We start from the raw sequence: 19,936 nt of genomic DNA, 5'->3' as shown, positions 1-19,936 counted from the left end.
AAGCTACCACCCAACTTAACCTAACCTAATGCGGTCGCTTCAGTCCTCAAATCAGACAATAAAGCATTCTCTTCGGAGTAATGTAGTCTTCTTCGAGGGAAGGTTGGCATATAGTTTACTCGTGGTCTTTCCACATGGGTAAACTGCCTCACTATCTTTTCTGGTCTAGGCACAAGTATTTCAAAGACTCTTCTGCGGAAGGTCGAAGAAACGGTTGATCACATCCCAAAATTGTGAATGTTGAGAATTTAAAGGCAGTATAAAAATTGGCTGGATAAATAAAGCTGAATAAAAATCGGCGGAAAAAAAGAAGTTGATATATCTGGTAGTATCAAAGTAGCATAAATGGTCTATCGTTGTGGATAATTATTGATAACGAGCCGGACCCGTGCGCATCTTGCGCAACCAATATAAAACTCCCTTATCAAATATCAACATAAATCAGCTGTTCTAACAATCAATTAAAACATACAGCTTGCGGAGCCATCTGGCGTATGGGAGCAACTGCCGGTAATGCAGTGCAAACAGCAAATTATTTTGATAAAATATAGCTAAACAAAAGCACTACGATCAAAATTTCCCAAATCTCGCTAATAGCCCGTATCTCCATCTTTACAACCAAAACTTTATTTATAGATTTGGATTCCAAATAAGATCGAAAAAGGAACCCGTACATAAAAACAGCAATTAGAAATAATATATATGATTGTAAGAGTGGGCTAGTGCCCACCCTTCTTTTTGAAATTTTTTTAAACTTCGTTAGACCAAGACGACCACATCATCTGATACCTGAGCGAATGTGATTAGTACTTGTGATAAGTGGGGATCCTTCTATGATACATAGTAGTAGTTTTTCACAAAGAACGGACATTTCAATCCTGTGTTAATGTTATCAATTTACTGTAGTAGTAGAAGATGCTACAGTGATGTATTTCTATCAGATGTGTTGGCCAGGTTGTAATCACATCACTAAATTGTGATACAGGAATTTCCTGGTGCTCAAAACCGGTTGTTCACATCCCCTAATACTTGTATTAAAATTTTCGAATAGTATCATGTTTCTGATGAGCGCTAGCATCAGAACATGTTACTGCGAAATACTTGTGCATAAGATAAAATCGTAGTGGAATTCAAGGTGGAATTGCCTTGCAACCGGATGCCATTGCTCTTAAAATGGCGGGAGCTTGATAGACTCCATACCATACCAAGGTAAGAACTTGTAATTGAAACACCCGATTACAAACTAAGTTGGTACCAATGATTCGGCTAAGAAGGCAACATGGAGCCGATAGTTGGGCCATTGTTCATGCAATTGGATCAGTGTCTGACACCGTGGGGCTGAGCCTTCCACTGACAGGTACTCACGTTAAGCACCTATAATTTCCAATCACTATCCAACCTTTGAAAAATTTTGTAAAATTTGTAGTTTTTAGGTTGATCTCTAACATCAAATTATTCTCTAAGCTTGTAGAGATTTAAAAAAATGTATAGTTCTCAAAAGAATATCCAGCACATTGCTCTAGTAGATATCCTGCATTGGATATCGAGTTCAGGCAGAGTTGAAATACAAATCTTATCCAAGGTGGCACCATCGTTATAAATAAAAAATACTTAAGTACCACCTTAAGTCCAACAAGTCTTAACAAGTAAGGAAGGCTAAGTTCGGGTGTAACCGAACATTTCATGAACCCGGGTAACCCTGGAATGTGTTTGTATGACATGGGCATCAAATGGAAGGTATTAAAGAGTATTTTAAAAGGGAGTGATCCTTAGTTCTATAGGTGGTCGCCTTTTCGAGATACCGCCATAAAGTTGGGCCAGGGGTGACTCTAGAATGTGTTTATACGATATGGGTATCAAATGAAAGGTGTTAATGAATATTTAAAAGGGAGTGGGCTTTAGTTCTATAGGTGAACACCTTTTCGAGATATCACCATAAAGGTGGACCAGGGGTGACTCTGTAATGAGTTTGTACGATATGGATATCAAATTAAAGTTATTAATGATGGTTTTAAAAGGGAATAGCCCTTAGTTGTATATGTGAAGGCGTTGTCGAGATATCGACCTAAATGTGGACCAGGGTGAACCAGAACATCATCTGTCGGGTACCGCTAATTTATTTATATATGTAATACCACGAATAGTATTCCTGCCAAGATTCCAAGGGCTTTTGATTTCGCCCTGCAGAACTTTTTCATTTTCTTCTACTTAATATGGTAGGTGTCGCACCCATTTTACAAAGTTTTTTCTAAAGTTATATTTTGCGTCAATAAACCAATCCAATTACCATGTTTCATCCCTTTTTTAAATTTCGAATAGAATTATGGCTTTTTTCATTATTCGAAATCTTCGATATCGCAAAAGTGGGCGTGGTCATAGCCGGATTTTGCCCATTTTTTATACAAAGATAAAGTGAGTTCAGATAAAAACATGAACTAAGTTTAGTAAAGATATATCAATTTCTGCTCAAGTTATCGTGTTAACGGCCAAGCGGAAGGACAGACGGTCGACTGTGTATAAAAACTGAGCGTGGCTTCAACCGATCTCGCCCATTTTCACAGAAAACAGTTATCGTCATGGAAGCTATGCCCTTACCAAATTTCACAAGGATTGGTAAATTTTTGTTCGACTTATGGCATTAAAAGTATTCTAGACAAATTAAATGAAAAAGGGCGGAGCCACGCCCATTTTGAAATTTTCTGTTATTTTTGTATTTTGTTGCAACATACCATTACTGGAGTTGAATGTTGACATAATTTCCTTATATACTGTAAAGATATTAAATATTTTGTTAAAATTTGACTTAAAAAAAAATTTTTTTAAAGTGGGCGTATTCGTTATTTTAGCACACATATAGTAATAGGAGTAACATTCCTGCCAAATTTCATCATGATATCTTCAACGACTGCCAAATTACAGCTTGCAAAACTTTTAAATTAGCTTCTTTTAAAAGTGGGCGGTGCCACGCTCATTGTCCAAAATTTTGCTAATTTTCTATTCTGCATCATAAGGTCAACCCACCTACCAAGTTTCATCGCTTTATCAGTCTTTGGTAATGAATTATCGCACTTTTTCGGTTTTTCGAAATTTTCGATATGGAAAAAGTAGGCGTGGTTATAGTCAGATTTCGTTTATTTTAAATAGCGATCTGCGATGAGTGCCCAGCAACCCACATATCAAATTTCATCAAGATACCTCAAAATTTACTCAAGTTATCGTGTTAACGGACAGACGAACGGACGGACATGGCTAAATAAATTTCTTATTTCGCCCAGATCATTTAGATATATAGAAGTCTATATATATCTCGATTAGTTTATGCCGTTACGGATTACCGTTATGTGAACAAAATTAATATACTCTGTGAGCTCTGCTCAGCTGAGTTAAAAAAAAAAATATTTTACTCACTTAATTCATTTAAGGTATCCGCGTCTTTATCGTTCATCTTTTTAAAAAAGTATTCCACAACATTCAATACTGCCACAAAGGCGGAAAATATTAGACTGCAAAATTTAAAAAAAAAACAAAAAATGTGTGTATTAACAAATATGTTTTAATATTAACGAAATGAATTGCACAGACAACTTGCCATTTTTCGCCTTTCTCTTCACACATTCTAAGTATTTCAAACATTGTACGTAACTTATTGCTTGGTAATATGGTTTCTAAATCTTTTTCAGCTAGTAAATTACGCCACCAATCGTTCGTTACGGATATTATACCAGTTTGTGAATCGTATACATCATCTGGTTGGTCGTCGTCTGAATGCACAGTTGCTGGAGTTTTACGCGAGTCTCTTCGATGCCTCTGCTGTGGAGAGAACATAGACATTTCTAGCGTCTTTTTATACTGTATTCTAATTCTTTGTTATACGTACTGCTGTTGCATTTCTCCAAGCATCTTCCAATACTTTAGGATGCGTCCAAATCTTCGGAATATATTTCGTATGGAAAATATTAATGAGCAAATTGTTTTGAGTTTTAAAATTCTCAATTATTTGTATGGGCAAACTCACCTTACGCAAACATGTGTAATCTGTTATCAAGCCTTTGCCTCGATCATCCTTTTTTGATATTATACCTAATATATGCTCATAAAGTACAGTCTGTAATTATTACAAAAGGAAAATTTTTATAATTTCGTGTATTTAATAAATTGAAAGGCTTGTGAGGATTTAGGTGTATGGGGATTTGAGTGGCGAATTTACTTTTTGCTGTGGAGTTGGTCGTACGGTATTGATTATGCTAGCTACTCATTTGACATTTTGGGTCTGATTGATGATCTGATCTGAATACTTTTCAGATCACATGTCGATTGCTATTAAATCAATCAATTTTTATCCATCGCAACAAGATGTTGAATCAACTGCGCACAAATTGTTGATTCGTAATTGACCCTTTTAGTAGTCAAAAAGTTGTTGCCACAGCTTTGTACGAAAGTACCTATATTGCAATATACATGCATACGTAAATATGTGAATACATAAATACGCATGCTTGCTACAAATACATACATATGTACGCACTTACTAACCGAACTTCAATTGGGCGTACATAAAATATACTGGCACACATTAAACATTATACACTTTATTATTTTGTTTTATTAAACGCACTTTCACCAAATTTTATATTTTATAATTTACTAGCCTTTACCCGCGGCCCCGTCCGCAAGGAGAAAATAAAATATATGCGCTATTCACGTTAGCCTGATTATCAAGTTATCTGTTTAAAAATTATTTTTGTCTAATGTATTTTATTTTTGTAATTTAGCAAAAAAAAGAACTAAATGAGATAAGCTGAAAGGCACGCTTTCATGAATGCTACAATACAGTTTTTTCGAATTAAAAATATACATTTTGTTTTTAAATTCAATTAACTGATATGAAAGGGGTGAAACTACAATTAGCTAAAACCAAAGAGAATTTTTTAGACGAAAATAGTGTTGCTTTTTCGGGTATTTAGTTGGCTAAAATATTACAAAGTGTAATTAAAGTTATAACAGTTCCTTACACGATTATAAAACGAAAAAGCTGTGCTAGATTGAAGATAAAACACACCCAATTTTAATAACAAATAATTAGCAGCAAATCCACGGCCATAAAAGCTCATAATCTAAAAAGGCTTGTGTGCTAAGCTACCGGTTGCGAAGAGACCTAAAATGATCCCGGAAAGGTCCCAAGATGATACAAAAATTCCAGGACAGAGCCCGAAAATCATCCAGAAATTAACCAGGAGCGGTCCCAAAATGATTCAGAAATAGTCCCGAAATTACCCTTATGGGTTCCCGTACAGATCCCGAAAACCATCCAGAAATGATACCGAAAGGCTCGCCAAATCATCCCGTATTAGTCCCGAAAAAGTACAGGAGTGGCCCCGACGGGATTCCTGACGGATCCCCAAAACCATCCAGAAATTATGCCGGAAGGGACACCAAATGATCCCGAAATGGCCCTGACGGAATCCCGGATGGATCCCGAAAACCATACTGAAATGATGTCGGAAAATACCCCAAATGATCCCGAAATAGCCCCGAAAAAGTCCCGAAATGATCCCGACGGGATCCCGGACGGATCCCGAAAACTATCCAGAAATGATGCCGGAAAGGTCCTGAAATGATCCCCTAATAGTTACGAAATGACCCTGACGGGATGCCGGACGGATCCCGCAGACTATCCAGAAATGATGCCGAAGGGGTCCCCATTTGAGCCCGTATCAGTCGATAAAAAGTTCCGAAGTGACCCCGACGGGATCCAGAAAACTATCTAGAGATGATGCCGGAAGGTACCCCAAAATGATCTCGAAATAGTCCCAAAATGACGCCTACGGGATCCCGAACGGATAGCGAAAACTATCCAGAAACGATGCCGGAAAGGTCCCCAAATGATCCCCTAATAGTCCCAAAATTACCCCGACGGTATCCCCCAAACCTCCCAGAAATGACGCCGGAAGGGACCCCAAAAAATCCCGAAAAATTCCCTAATTGACCCCGACGGGATCCCGGACGGATACCGAAAACCATCCAGAAATGATGCCGGTAGGTACCCCAAACTGATCCCGAAATAGTCCCAAAATGACCCCGTCGGGATCCCGAACGGATCCCCAAAACTATCCAGAAATGATGCCGGAAAGGTTTTCATATGATCCCCTAATATCGAAATCACCCTGACGGAATCCCGGACGGATCCTGAAAACCTTCCAGAAACGATGCCGAAAGGATCCCCAAATTATCCCGTATTAGTCGTGAAAAAGTCCCGAAATGACCCCGACGGAATCCCGGACGAATCCCTAAACAATCCAGAAATGATGCTGAAAGGGTCCCCAAATGATCCCGTATTAGTCGAGAAAAAGTCCCGAAATGACCCCGACGGGATCCCGGACGAATCCCGAAAGCCATCCAGAAATGATGCCGGAAGAGACCCCAAAAAATCCCTAAGAAGTCCCGAAATGACCCCGACGTGATCCTGGACGGATACCGAAAACCATCTAGAAATGATGCCGGTAGGTACCCCAAAATGATCCCGAAATAGTCCCAAAATGACCCCGTCGGGATCCCGAACGGATCCCTAAAACCATCCAGAAATGATGCCCTGAAATTACCCCGACGATATCCCGAAAACCATCCAGAAATGATGCCGGAAGGGATCCCAAAAAATTCCGAAAAAGTCCCGAAATGACCCCGAAGGGATCCCGGGCGGATACCGAAAGCCATCCAGAAATGATGCCGGTAGGTACCCCAAATGATCCCGAAATAGTCCCAAAATGACCCCGTCGGGATCCCGAACGGATCCCTAAAACCATCCAGAAATGATGCCCTGAAATTACCCCGACGATATCCCGAAAACCATCCAGAAATGATGCCGGAAGAGACCCCAAAAAATCCCTAAGAAGTCCCGAAATGACCCCGACGGAATCCCGGACGAATCCCTAAACAATCCAGAAATGATGCTGAAAGGGTCCCCAAATGATCCCGTATTAGTCGAGAAAAAGTCCCGAAATAACCCCGGCGGGATCCCGGACGGATACCGAAAGCAGTCCAAAAATTATGCCGGTAGGTACCCCAAATGATACCGAAAAAGTCCCGAAATGATTGCGACGGGATCCCGGACGGATACCAAAAACCATCCAGATGTGATCCCGGTAGGTACCCCAAATGATCCGGAAATAGTCCCGAAATTACCCCGTCGAGAGCCCCGACGGATCCAGGAAACTATGCAGAAATGATGCCGGAGAGGTCCTCAAATGATCCCCTAAGAGTCCCGAAATGATCCCGCGCGGATCCCGAAAACCATCCAGTAACGATGCCGAAAGGGTCCCCAAATAATCCCGTATTATTAGAGAAAAAGTCCCGAAATGACCAAGACGGGATCCCCGACGGATACCGAAATCCATCCAGAAATGACGCTGGAAGGGAACCCAAATGATCCCGTATTAGTCGAGAAAAAGTCCCGAAATGACCCCGACGGTATCTCGGACGAATCCCGGAAACTATGCAGAAATGATCCCGAAATAGTCCCGAAATTACCCCGTCGAGATCCCCGACGGATCCCGGAAACTATGCAGAAATGATGCCGGTAAGGTCTTCAAATGATCCCCTAATTGTCCCGAAATTACCCTAACGGGATCCCGGACGGATACCGAAATCCATCCAGAAATGATGCCGAAAAGGTCCCCTAATTATCCCGTATTAGTCGAGAAAAAGTCCCGAAATGACCCCGAAGGTATCTCGGACGAGCCCCGGAAACTATACAGAAATGATCCCGAAATGACCCCGTCGAGATCCCAGACGGATACCAGAAACTATGCAGAAATGATGCCGGAAATGTCTTCAAATGATCTCCTAATAGTCCCGAAATGATCCCCGACGAATCCCGGAAGCTATGCAGAAATGATGCCGGAAAGGCCTTCAAATGGATCCCGAAAACCATCCAGAAATGATGCCGAAAGGGACCCCAAATGATCCCGAAAAAGTCGCGAAATGACCCCGACGGGATCCCGGACGGATCCCGAAAACTATACAGAAATGATCCCGGAAGGGTCCCAAAAATATCCCGAAATAGTACCGAAAAAGTCCCGAAATGACCCCGGCGGGATCCCGGACCATTCAAAAATGATCCCGGAAGGGTCTCGATATGACCCCAACGGGATTACAAATAAAGCGAAGCTAATTGTAGAACCATTTGAATAAGGCAGTAGGCGCGTTGGAGCGAATGAAGAGTTACAAATAAACATACAGGTATAGCTAATAAAAGCGTGCTAATAAAAACAATTGATGGAGGGCGGATGGCGGGAGGAGAAGTGCCGCTGCTCGTTTTTCCAAAATTGTTTAGATCTCGATCTGTATGTGCCAGATACCAAAAACTATTGATTTAGGAGAAAATTTAGATTGAGTTATAACAATTTATAGATTTTACACCAGAGGGGTAGAAAGGGAGGGGGGGGGGGGGGCGCGGAGGGTGTCACTGTTTACTTTGTAAGCCCTCGACTTGTTTGACTCATTGAGTCTGTGATATTGGTGAAGGCCAGTGTACGTAAAGTTATTATGTGTAAAAATTATTAAAAAGTAATTGCTCGAAGGGGATCCCACCCCTCTTTCCATGTTCGAAAAAAATTTCGCTAGTAGACTACTGTCTGTGTCCCAAATTTCATCAAAATCCGTGTAGCCGTTCTGGCGTGATTCAGTCGCAAAAACTAAAAAATATAATAATTAAATTATAACTGTTCGTGGGGGGCGGGGAAATCCCCCCTTTTGAAAAATATGTAGCTAGTAGATCCTTCTGGACTATTGGCTATATGTGTTCCAAATTTCATCCAAATCCGTCCAGCCGTTCTTGCGTGATTGAGTCACAAAGACAAACGTCTGGACAAACATCCAAACATCTAAACATCGAAACATCCAAACTTTGCTATTTATAATATATACTAGCCTTTACCCGCGGCCCCGTCCGCAAGGAGAAAATGAAATATGTGGGCTATTCACGTTAGCCTGCTTATAAAGTTACTAGCCTTTACCCGCGGCCCCGTCCGCAAGGAGAAAATAAAATATATATGCTATTCACGTTAGCCTGCTTATCAAGTTGTCTGTTTAAAAATTTTTTCTGTCAATGTATTTTATTTTTTAATACAGTAAAAAAAAGAACTAACTGAGCTGATGGGCACGCTTACATGAATAGTACAATACACTTTTTTCGAATTAAAAAAAATACATTTTGTTTCTAAGTTAAATTAATTGATATGACAGGGGTGAAAGAATTACTACTCATAGAACAAAGGAGTGAAACTACAATTAGCTAAAACCAAAAAGAAGTTTTTAAATGAAAGCAGTGTTGCTTTTTCGGGTATTTAGTTGGTTAAAATATTACAAAAATTTTAATTATAGTTGTAATAGTTCGTTACAGGATTCATTTAAAAATAGAACGAAAAAGCTGTGATATATTAAAGATAAAACATACCGAATTTTAATTACGAATAATTTGCCGTAAATCAACGGCCATGTGTGCTGAATTACCGGTTTCGAAGAGACCTAAAATGATCCCGGAAGTGTCCCTAAATGACACCAAATAGTCACGAAATGATGCCGACGGGATCCTGACAAATCTCGAAAACTATCCAGAAATGATGCCGGAAGGGTCCCAAAATAATCCCGAAGTAGTCACGAAAAGTCCCGAAATGACCCTGACGGGATCCCGGACGGATCCCGAAAGCCATCCAGATTTGTTTCCTGAACGGTCCGTAAATGATCCCGATATAGTCCGAAAAAGTCCCGAAAAAGCTCTGACGGGATCCCGGACAAATCCCGAAAATCGCCCAGAAATTATCCCGGAGGAGTCCCAAAATGATTCCGAAATAGTAGTCACGAAAACGGCCCGAAATAACCCTGACGGGATCCCGAAAACCATCCAGAAATGACTCTGGAGGGATCCCCAAATGATCCCGGAAAAGTCCACAAACCATCCAGAATTGATCTCTGAAGGTTCCGCAAATGATCCCGAAATAGTCCCGAAAGTCACGAAAAACTCAGACCCATCCCGAAAATCATGAAGAAATTATCCTGGAAGGGTTCCAAAATTACCCCGAAATAACTCCGACGGGATCCCGGACAGATCCCGAAAATCATCCAGAACTGAGCTCTGAAACGTCCGCAAATAATCCAGAAATAGTCCGGAAAAAGTCCCGAAAAAACTCCGTCGGGATCCCGGACAGATCCCGAAAATCACCCAGAAATTATGCCGGAGGGGTCCCAAAATGATTCCGAAATAGTCCCGAAAAAGTCCCGAAATGACCTTGAGGGGATCCCAGACCGATACCGAAAACCATCCAGAATTGATCTCTAAAGGGTCCGCAATTTATCCCAGATAAAGTCGCGAAAAAACTACGAAGGGATCCCGAACAGATCCCGAAAATCATAGAGAAATTATCCCGGAAGGGTCCCAAAATGATCCCGAAATAGTCCCGAAAAGGCGCGAAATAACCCTGACGGGATCCCGGACGGATCCCGAAAACCACCCAGAAATGATCTTTAAGGGCAACTGACCTCGAAATAGTCGTGAAAAAGTCCCGAAATTACCCCGACGGGATCCCGAAAACCATCCAGAAATTATCCCTGAAGGATCCCCAAATGATCCAAGAACAGTCTCGAAATTCCCTGACATTTTCCCGAAAAAGTAAAAAAATAAACCCGACGGGATCTCGGACGGATCCCGAAAACCATCCAGAAATGATGCCGGCAGGTACCCCAAATTATCCCGAAATAGTCCCGAAATGACCCTGACGGGATCGCGGACGGATTCCGAAAACCATCCAGAAATGATACCGATAGGGTCCCCAAATGATCCTGTATTAGTCGAGAAAAAATTCCGAAATGACTCCGACGGGATCCCGGACGGATCCCGAAAACCATCTAGAATTGATACCGGAAGGTACCCCAAATGATGCCGAAATAGTTCCGAAATGACATCGACGGGATCCCGGACGGATCCCGAAAACCATCCAGAAATGATGCCGGAGGAGACCCCAAATGATCCCGCTAAAGTCCCAAAATGACCCCGACAGGGTCCCGGACGGATCCCGTAAACCATCCAGAAATGATGCCGGAAGAGACCCCAAATGATCCCGCAAAAGTCCCAAAATGACCCCGACAGGATCCCGGACGGATCCCGTAAACCATCCAGAAATGATGTCGGAAGAGACCCCAAATGATCCCGCAAAAGTCCCAAAATGACCCCGACAGGATCCCGGACGGATCCCGTAAACCATCCAGAAATGATGTCGGAAGAGACCCCAAATGATCCCGCTAAAGTCCCAAAATGACCCCGACAGGGTCCCGGACGGATCCCGTAAACCATCCAGAAATGATGCCGGAGGAGACCCCAAATGATCCCGCTAAAGTCCCAAAATGATCACGACAGGATCCCGGACGGATCCCGTAAACCATCCAGAAATGATGCCGGAAGAGACCCCAAATGATCCCGCAAAAGTCCCAAAATGACCCCGACAGGATCCCGGACGGATCCCGTAAACCATCCAGAAATGATGCCGGAAGAGACCCCAAATGATCCCGCAAAAGTCCCAAAATGACCCCGACAGGATCCCGGACGGATCCCGTAAACCATCCAGAAATGATGCCGGAAGAGACCCCAAATGATCCCGCAAAAGTCCCAAAATGACCCCGACAGGATCCCGGACGGATCCCGTAAACCATCCAGAAATGATGCCGGAGGAGACCCCAAATGATCCCGCAAAAGTCTCAAAATGACCCCGACAGGATCCCGGACGGATCCCGAAAACCATCCAGAAATGATGCCGAAAAGTTCCCCAAATGATCCTGTATTAGTCGAGAAAAAGTTCCGAAATGACCCCGACGGGATCCCGGATGGATCCCGAAAACCATCTAGAAATGATGCCGGAAGGTACCCCAAATGATGCCGTAATAGTCCCGAAATGACATCGACGGGATCCCGGACGGATACCGAAAACCATCCAGAAATGATGCCGGCAGGTACCCCAAATTATCCCGAAATATTCCCGAAATGACCCTGACGTGATCGCGGACGGATTCCGAAAACCATCCAGAAATGATGCCGATAGGGTTTTCAAATGATCCTGTATTAGTCGAGAAAAAGTTCCGAAATGACCCCGACGGGATCCCGGATGGATCCCGAAAACCATCTAAAAATGATGCCGGAAGGTACCCCAAATGATGCCGTAATAGTCCCGAAATGACATCGACGGGATCCCGGACGGATCCCGAAAACCATCCAGAAATGATGCCGGAAGAGACCCCAAATGATCCCGCAAAAGTCCCAAAATGACCCCGACAGGATCCCGGACGGATCCCGTAAACCATCCAGAAATGATGCCGGAAGAGACCCCAAATGATCCCGCAAAAGTCCCAAAATGACCCCGACAGGATCCCGGACGGATCCCGTAAACCATCCAGAAATGATGCCGGAAGAGACCCCAAATGATCCCGCAAAAGTCCCAAAATGACCCCGACAGGATCCCGGACGGATCCCGTAAACCATCCAGAAATGATGCTGGAAGAGACCCCAAATGATCCCGCAAAAGTCCTAAAATGACCCCGACAGGATCTCGGACGGATCCCGTAAACCATCCAGAAATGATGCCGGAAGAGACCCCAAATGATTCCGCAAGTCCCAAAATGACGCCGACAGGATCCCGGACGGATCCCGTAAACCATCCAGAAATGATGCCGAAAGGTTCCCCAAATGATCCTGTATTAGTCGAGAAAAAGTTCCGAAATGACCCCGACGGGATCCCGGATGGGTCCCGAAAACCATCTAGAAATGATGCCGGAAGGTACCCCAAATGATGCCGTAATAGTCCCGAAATGACATCGACGGGATCCCGGACGGATCCCGAAAACCATCCAGAAATGATGCCGGAAGAGACCCCGAATGATCCCGCAAAAGTCCCAAAATGACCCCGACAGGATCCCGGACGGATCCCGAAAACCATCCAGAAATGATGCCGGAATGGACCCCAAATGGTCCCGAAATGACACCGACGGGATCCCGGACGGATCCCGAAAACCATCCAGAAATGATGCCGGAAGAGACCCCGAATGATCCCGCAAAAGTCCCAAAATGACCCCGACAGGATCCCGGACGGATCCCGAAAACCATCCAGAAATGATGCCGGAATGGACCCCAAATGGTCCCGAAATGACACCGACGGGATCCCGGACGGATCCCGTAAACCATCCAGAAATGATGCCGAAGATACCCCTAATGATCCCGAAATAGCCCCAAAATGGTCCCGACGGGATCCTGGACGGATCCCTAAAACCATAAAGGAATGATTACGGAAAGGACCCAAACTGACCCCGAAAAAGTCCCGTAATGATCCCGGAAACCATCAAGAATTTATCTCTCGAAGGTACGCAAATGATCCCGAAAGTACCCCGACGAGATCCCGCACGGATCCCGAAAACCATCCAGAAATGATGCCGGAAGGGTCCCCAAATGATCGCGAAATAGTCCCGAAATGATTCCGGAATAGTCCCGAAAATGTTCCAAAATAACCCCGATGGGATCCCGGACGGATCCCGTAAACTATACAGAAATGATCCCCGAAGGGTCCCAAAATGATCCCGAAATAGTCCCGAAAAAGTCCCGAAATTACCCCGGCGTAATCCCGGACCGATCCCGAAAACCATCCAGAAATGATCCCGGAAGGGTCTCGATATGACCCTTACGGGATTACAAATAAGGTGAAGCTAATTATAAAACCATGTTAATAAGGCAGCAGGCGCATTGGAGCGAATAAAAAGTTAGATAGAAACATACAGGTAAAGCTAATAAAAGCGTGCTAATAAAAACAATTGATGGAGGGCGGATGGCGGGAGTAGAGGAGAGGACCACTGATCGTTCCTTCAAAATTGTCTAGATCTCGTTCTGTATGTACCAGATACCAAAAACTATTGATTTAGGAGAAAATTTAGATTGAGTTATAACAATTTATGGATTTTACACCAAAGGGGGAGATAAAAGGGGGCGGGCGGAGGGTGTCACTGCTTACTTTGTAAGCCCTCGACTTATTTGACCCCTTGAGTCTGTGATATTGGTGAAGGCCAGTATACGTAAAGTTATAATGTGTAAAAATTATGAAAAATAATTTCTCGAAGGGGTCGTGGGACCCCCACCCCTCTTTCCATGTTCGAAAAAAATTTCGCTAGTAGACTACTGTCTGTGTCCCAAATTTCATCAAAATCCGTGTAGCCATTCTGGCGTGATTCAGTCGCAAAGACGAAAAAATATAATAATTAAATTATAACTGTTCCTAGGGGGCGGGGACCACGCCCCTTTTGAAAAATATATAGCTAGTAGATCCTTCTAGACTATTGGCTATATGTGTGCAAAATTTCATCCAAATCGGTCCAGCCGTTCTTGCGTTATTGAGTCACAAAGACAAACGTCTGGACAAACATCCAAACATCCAAACATCTTAACATCCAAACTTTCCCATTTATAATATACTAGCCTTTACCCGCGGCCCCGTACGCAAGGAAATTTTTAAATATATGGGCTATTCGCGTTAGCCTGCTTATTATCTGTTTAAAATTTTGTTTTCTGTCTAATGCATTTTATTTTTGTAATTGAGTAAAAAAAAGAACTAAATGAGCTGATAACCTGATAGGATCCCAAATGATCCCGAAATTATCCAGAAAAAGCTACGAAATGACGCCAACGCTATCGCGGACGGATCCCGAAAACCATCCAGAAATGCCCCGAAAGGGTCTCCAAAAGCTCCCCGAATAGTCCCAAAAAAACCCCAAAATGAGAGCAACACGATTCTAGACGTATCCAGAGAACCACACAGAAATGATCCCTGAAGGTGTTCCAAAATGATCCCGAAAAGGTTCCGAAATGACCCTGACGGGCTCCCGGGCGGATCTCAAAAACCATTCAGAAAATATCCAGGAAGGGTCCCTAAATTATCCCGACTAACTCCAGAAAAAGTTCCGAATTGGCTCCGAGGGGATCCACGATGGATCGCGAAAACCATACAGAAATGATTCCGGAAGGATTCCAAAATGATTCCGAGATAGTCCGGAATTGACCCAGATGGGATCCCGCACAGATCCAGAAATGATCCCGGAAGGGTGCAAAAACTATCCCGGAAAAGTAACAAAAAATACCGAAATGGCTCCTACGGCATCCCGGACGGATCCAGAAATGATCTCGGAAGGGTCCCCAAATGATTCCAAAATGGTCCCGAAATGACCCTGATGGATCCGGCAAACCATCAAGAAATTATGCCGAAAGGGTCCCAAAATGATCCCGAAATAATACAGAAAAAGTCACGAAACGACCCCTAGAGGATCCCCAAATGATCCCGTATTAGCCCCGGAAAGGTCCCGAAATAACCCCGACGGGATCCCGGACAAATCCCGAAAACCATCCAGAAATGATGCCGGAAGGAATCCCAAATGATTCCGTAAAAGTCCCGCATTGATTCCGACGGGATCCCGAACGGATACCGAAAATCATCCAGAAGTGATGCCGGAAAGGTCCTCAAATGATCACCTAATAGTCCCGAAATGACCCTTAAGGGGTCATGGACGGATCCCATAAACCATCCAGAAATGATTCCGATATAGTCCCGAAGAAGTCCCGAAATGACCCTGACGGGATCTCGAACGCACCCCTAAATGACCCTGACGGGATCCCGGACAGATCCCGAAATCCATCTAGAAATGATCTTGGGAGGGATCCCAAATGATCCCGAAAAAGTCTCGCAATGAGTCCGAGGGGATCCTGATCGGATACCGAAAACCATCCAGAAGTGATGCCGGAAAGGTCCTCAAATGATCACCTAATAGCAAAATGACCCTGACGGCATCCCGGACTGATCCCCCGAAATGACCCTGACTGGACCCCGAAAGGATCCCGAAAACTATCCAGAAATGATGCCGGAAATGTCCTCAAATGATCACCTAATAGTTCCGAAAAGACCCTGACGGGATCCCGAACGTATCCCGACAACTATCTAAAAATGATGCCGAAAGGGCCCGCAAATGATCCCGTATTAGTCGAGAAAAAGTCCCGAAATGAACCCGACGGGATGCCGGACGAATCCCAAAAACCATCCAGAAATGATGCAGGAAGGGACACCAAATGATCCCGAAAAAGTCCCGCAATAATTCCGACGGGATCCTGAGCGGATACCGAAAACCATCCAGAAGTGATGGCGAAAAGGTCCTCAAATGATCACCTAATAGTCCCAAAATGACCCTGACGGCATCCCGGACAGATCCCGAAATCCATCCAGAAATTATTTTGGGAGGGTCCCAAAATTATCCCGAAATAGTCTGGGAAAAGTCCAGAAATTACCCTGACGGATCCCGGACGAATCCTGAAAACCAATCTTAAATGATGCCGAAAGTCCCGAAATGACCCTGATGGGACCCGGAAAGGATCCCGAAAACTAACCAGAAATGATGCCGGAAAGGTCCTCAAAAGATCTCCCAATAGTTCCGAAAAGACCCTGACAACTATCCAGAAATGATACCGAAAGGGTCCGCAAATGATCCCGTATTAGTCGAGAAAAAGTCCCGAAATGACCCCGAAGGGATGCCGGACGAATCCCAAAAACCATCCAGAAATGATGTCGGAAGGAACCCCAATGATCCCGAAAAAGTCCCGCAATTATTCCGACGGGAATCTGAACGGATACCGAAAACCATCCAGAAGTGATGCCGGAACGGTCCTCAAATGCTCAACTAATAGTCCCAAAATGACCCTGAGGGCATCCCGGACAAATCCCGAAATCCATCCAGAAATGATCTTGGGAAGGTCCCAAAATGATCCCGAAATAGTCTCGGAAAAGTCCAGAAATTACCCTGACGGGTTCCCGGACGAATCCTGAAAGCCATCCTTAAATGATACCGAAAAAGCCCCGAAATGACCCTGAAGGGATCCCGAAAGGATTCCAAAAACAATCCAGAAATGATGCCGGAAAGGTCCTCAAATGATCCCCTAATAGTTCCGAAATGACCGTGACGGGATCCCGAACGGATCCCGACAACTATCCAGAAATTATGCCGGAAGGGTCCGCAAATGATCCCGTATTAGTCGAGAAAAAGTCCCGAAATGACCCCGACGGGATCCCGGACGAATCCCAAAAACCATCCAGAAATGATGCCGGTAGGTATCCCAAATGATCCCGAAATAATCCCGAAATGACCTCGTCGGCATCCCGGACGGATACCGAAAATTATCCAGAAATGATGCCGGAAAGGTCCACAAATGATCCCCTAATAGTCCCCAAATTACCCTGATGGGATCCCGGACGGATCCCGAAAACCATCCAGAAATGATGCCGGAAGAGCCCCCAAATGATCCCGAAAAAGTCCCCAAATGACCCCGACGATATCCCGGACGGATCCCGAAAACCATCCAGAAATGATGCCGGAAGAGCCCCCAAATGATCCCGAAAAAGTCCCCAAATGACCCCGACGAGATCCCGCACGGATCCCGAAAACCATCCAGAAATGATGCCGGAAGAGCCCCAAATGATCCCGAAAAAGTTCCCAAATGACCCCGACATACTCCAGAAAAGGTTCCGAAATGGCTCCGAGGGAATCAACGACGGATCGCGAAAACCATACAGAAATGATTCCGGAAGGATCCCAAAATGATCCCGAAATAGTCCGGAAATGACCCAGATGGGATCCCGCACAGATCCAGAAATGATCCCGGAAAAGTAACAAAAAATCCCGAAATGGCTCCTACGGCATCCCGGACGGATCGAGAAATGATCTCGGAAGGGTCCCCAAATGATCATAAAATGGTCCCGAAATGACCCTGATGGATCCGGCAAACCATCAAGAAATTATGCCGGAAGGGTCCCCAAATGATCCCGAAATAAAACAGAAAAAGTCACGAAACGACCCCTAGAGGATCCCCAAATGATCCCGTATTAGCCCCGAAAAAGTCCCAAAATGACCCTGACGGGATCCCGAAAGGATTCCGAAAACAATACAGAAATGATGCCGGAAAGGTCCTCAAATGATCCCCTAATAGTCCCGAAATGGCCGTGACGGGATCCCGACAACTATCCAGAAATGATGCCGAAAGGGTCCGCAAATGATCCCGTATTAGTCGAAAAAAAAGTCCCGAAAGGACCACGACGGGATCCCGGACGAATCCCAAAAACCATCCAGAAATGATGCCGGTAGGTATCCCAAATGATCCCGAAATAGTCCCGGAATGACCTCGTCGGCATCCCGGACGGATCCCGAAAATTATCCAGAAATGATGTCGGAAAGGTTCCCAAATGATCCCCTAATAGTCCCGAAATTACCCTAATGGGATCCCGGACGGATCCCGAAAACCATCCAGAAATGATGCCGAAAGGCTTCCCAAATGATCCCGTATTAGTCGCGAAAAAGTCCCGGACGGATCCCGAAAACCATCCAGAAATGATGCCGGAAGAGCCCCCAAATGATCCCGAAAAAGTCCCCAAATGACCCCGACGATATCCCGGACGGATCCCGAAAACCATCCAGAAATGATGCCGGAAGAGCCCCCAAATGATCCCGAAAAAGTCCCCATATGACCCCGACGAGATCCCGCACGGATCCCGAAAACCATCCAGAAATGATGCCGGAAGGGTCCCCAAATGATCGCGAAATAGTCCCGAAATGATTCCGGAATAGTCCCGAAAATGTTCTAAAATAACCCGGACGGGATCCCGGACGGATCCCGTAAACTATACAGAAATGATCCCGGAAGGGTCCCAAAATGATCCCGAAATAGCCCCGAAAAAGTCCCGAAATTACCCCGGCGTAATCCCGGACCGATCCCGAAAACCATCCAAAAATGATCCCGGAAGGGTCTCGATATGACCCTTACGGGATTACAAATAAGGTGAAGCTAATTATAAAACCATGTTAATAAGGCAGCAGGCGCATTGGAGCGAATAAAAAGTTAGATAGAAACATACAGGTAAAGCTAATAAAAGCGTGCTAATAAAAACAATTGATGGAGGGCGGATGGCGGAAGTAGAGGAGAGGACCACTGATCGTTCCTCCAAAATTGTCTAGATCTCGTTCTGTATGTACCAGATACCAAAAACTATTGATTTAGGAGAAAATTTAGATTGAGTTATAACAATTTATGGATTTTACACCAGAGGGGGAGATAAAGGGGGCGGGCGGAGGGTGTCACTGCTTACTTTGTAAGCCCTCGACTTATTTGACCCCTTGAGTCTGTGATATTGGTGAAGGCCAGTATACGTAAAGTTATAATGTGTAAAAATTATGAAAAATAATTTCTAGAAGGGGTCGTGGGACCCCCACCCCTCTTTCCATGTTCGAAAAAAATTTCGCTAGTAGACTATTGTCTGTGTCCCAAATTTCATCAAAATCCGTGTAGCCATTCTGGCGTGATTCAGTCGCAAAGACGAAAAAATATAATAATTAAATTATAACTGTTCCTGGGGGGCGGGGACCACGCCCCTTTTCAAAAATATATAGCTAGTAGATCCTTCTAGACTATTGGCTATATGTGTGCAAAATTTCATCCAAATCGGTCCAGCCGTTCTTGCGTTATTGAGTCACAAAGACAAACGTCTGGACAAACATCCAAACATCCAAACATCCAAACATCTTAACATCCAAACTTTCCCATTTATAATATATATTAGATATTAGATCTGTTTAAAATTTTTTTTCTGTCTAATGCATTTTATTTTTGTAATTGAGTAAAAAAAAGAACTTTATGAGCTGATAACCTGATAGGATCCCAAAATGATAACGAAATTATCCAGAAAAAGCCACGAAATGACCCCGACGCTATCGCGGACGGATCCCGAAAACCATCCAGAAAAGCCCCGGAAGTGTTTCCAAAAGTTCCCGAAGTAGTCCCAAAAAAAACCGAAATGACAACGACACGATTCTAGACTTATCCAGA

The 19,936-nt window shown here is 44.1% G+C and overlaps 1 protein-coding gene across 3 annotated transcripts in view; it reads right to left on the bottom strand.

Moving 5' to 3' along the window:
- The window catches only part of LOC137239729 (transcriptional regulator ATRX-like), a 108,933-nt gene that overhangs the window by 40,911 nt on the left and 48,086 nt on the right, over window positions 1-19,936 (bottom strand). For 2 of the 3 annotated variants that reach the window (XM_067765344.1, XM_067765346.1), the window contains 4 exons: window positions 4,016-4,105; window positions 3,878-3,928; window positions 3,590-3,810; window positions 3,409-3,503 (listed from right to left, as the gene is read on the bottom strand). In XM_067765344.1, coding sequence (XP_067621445.1) covers window positions 3,409-3,503; window positions 3,590-3,810; window positions 3,878-3,928; window positions 4,016-4,105 — 457 coding nt within the window. The remainder of the gene's footprint in view (window positions 1-3,408; window positions 3,504-3,589; window positions 3,811-3,877; window positions 3,929-4,015; window positions 4,106-19,936) is intronic. The other variant, XM_067765345.1, reaches the window with a different exon arrangement.

The sequence above is a fragment of the Eurosta solidaginis genome, chromosome 2 (genome assembly GCF_040869045.1).
Source record: "Eurosta solidaginis isolate ZX-2024a chromosome 2, ASM4086904v1, whole genome shotgun sequence".
NCBI classification, from domain to species: domain Eukaryota; kingdom Metazoa; phylum Arthropoda; class Insecta; order Diptera; family Tephritidae; genus Eurosta; species Eurosta solidaginis.
This window is presented reverse-complemented; position numbering and strand designations above follow the sequence as displayed.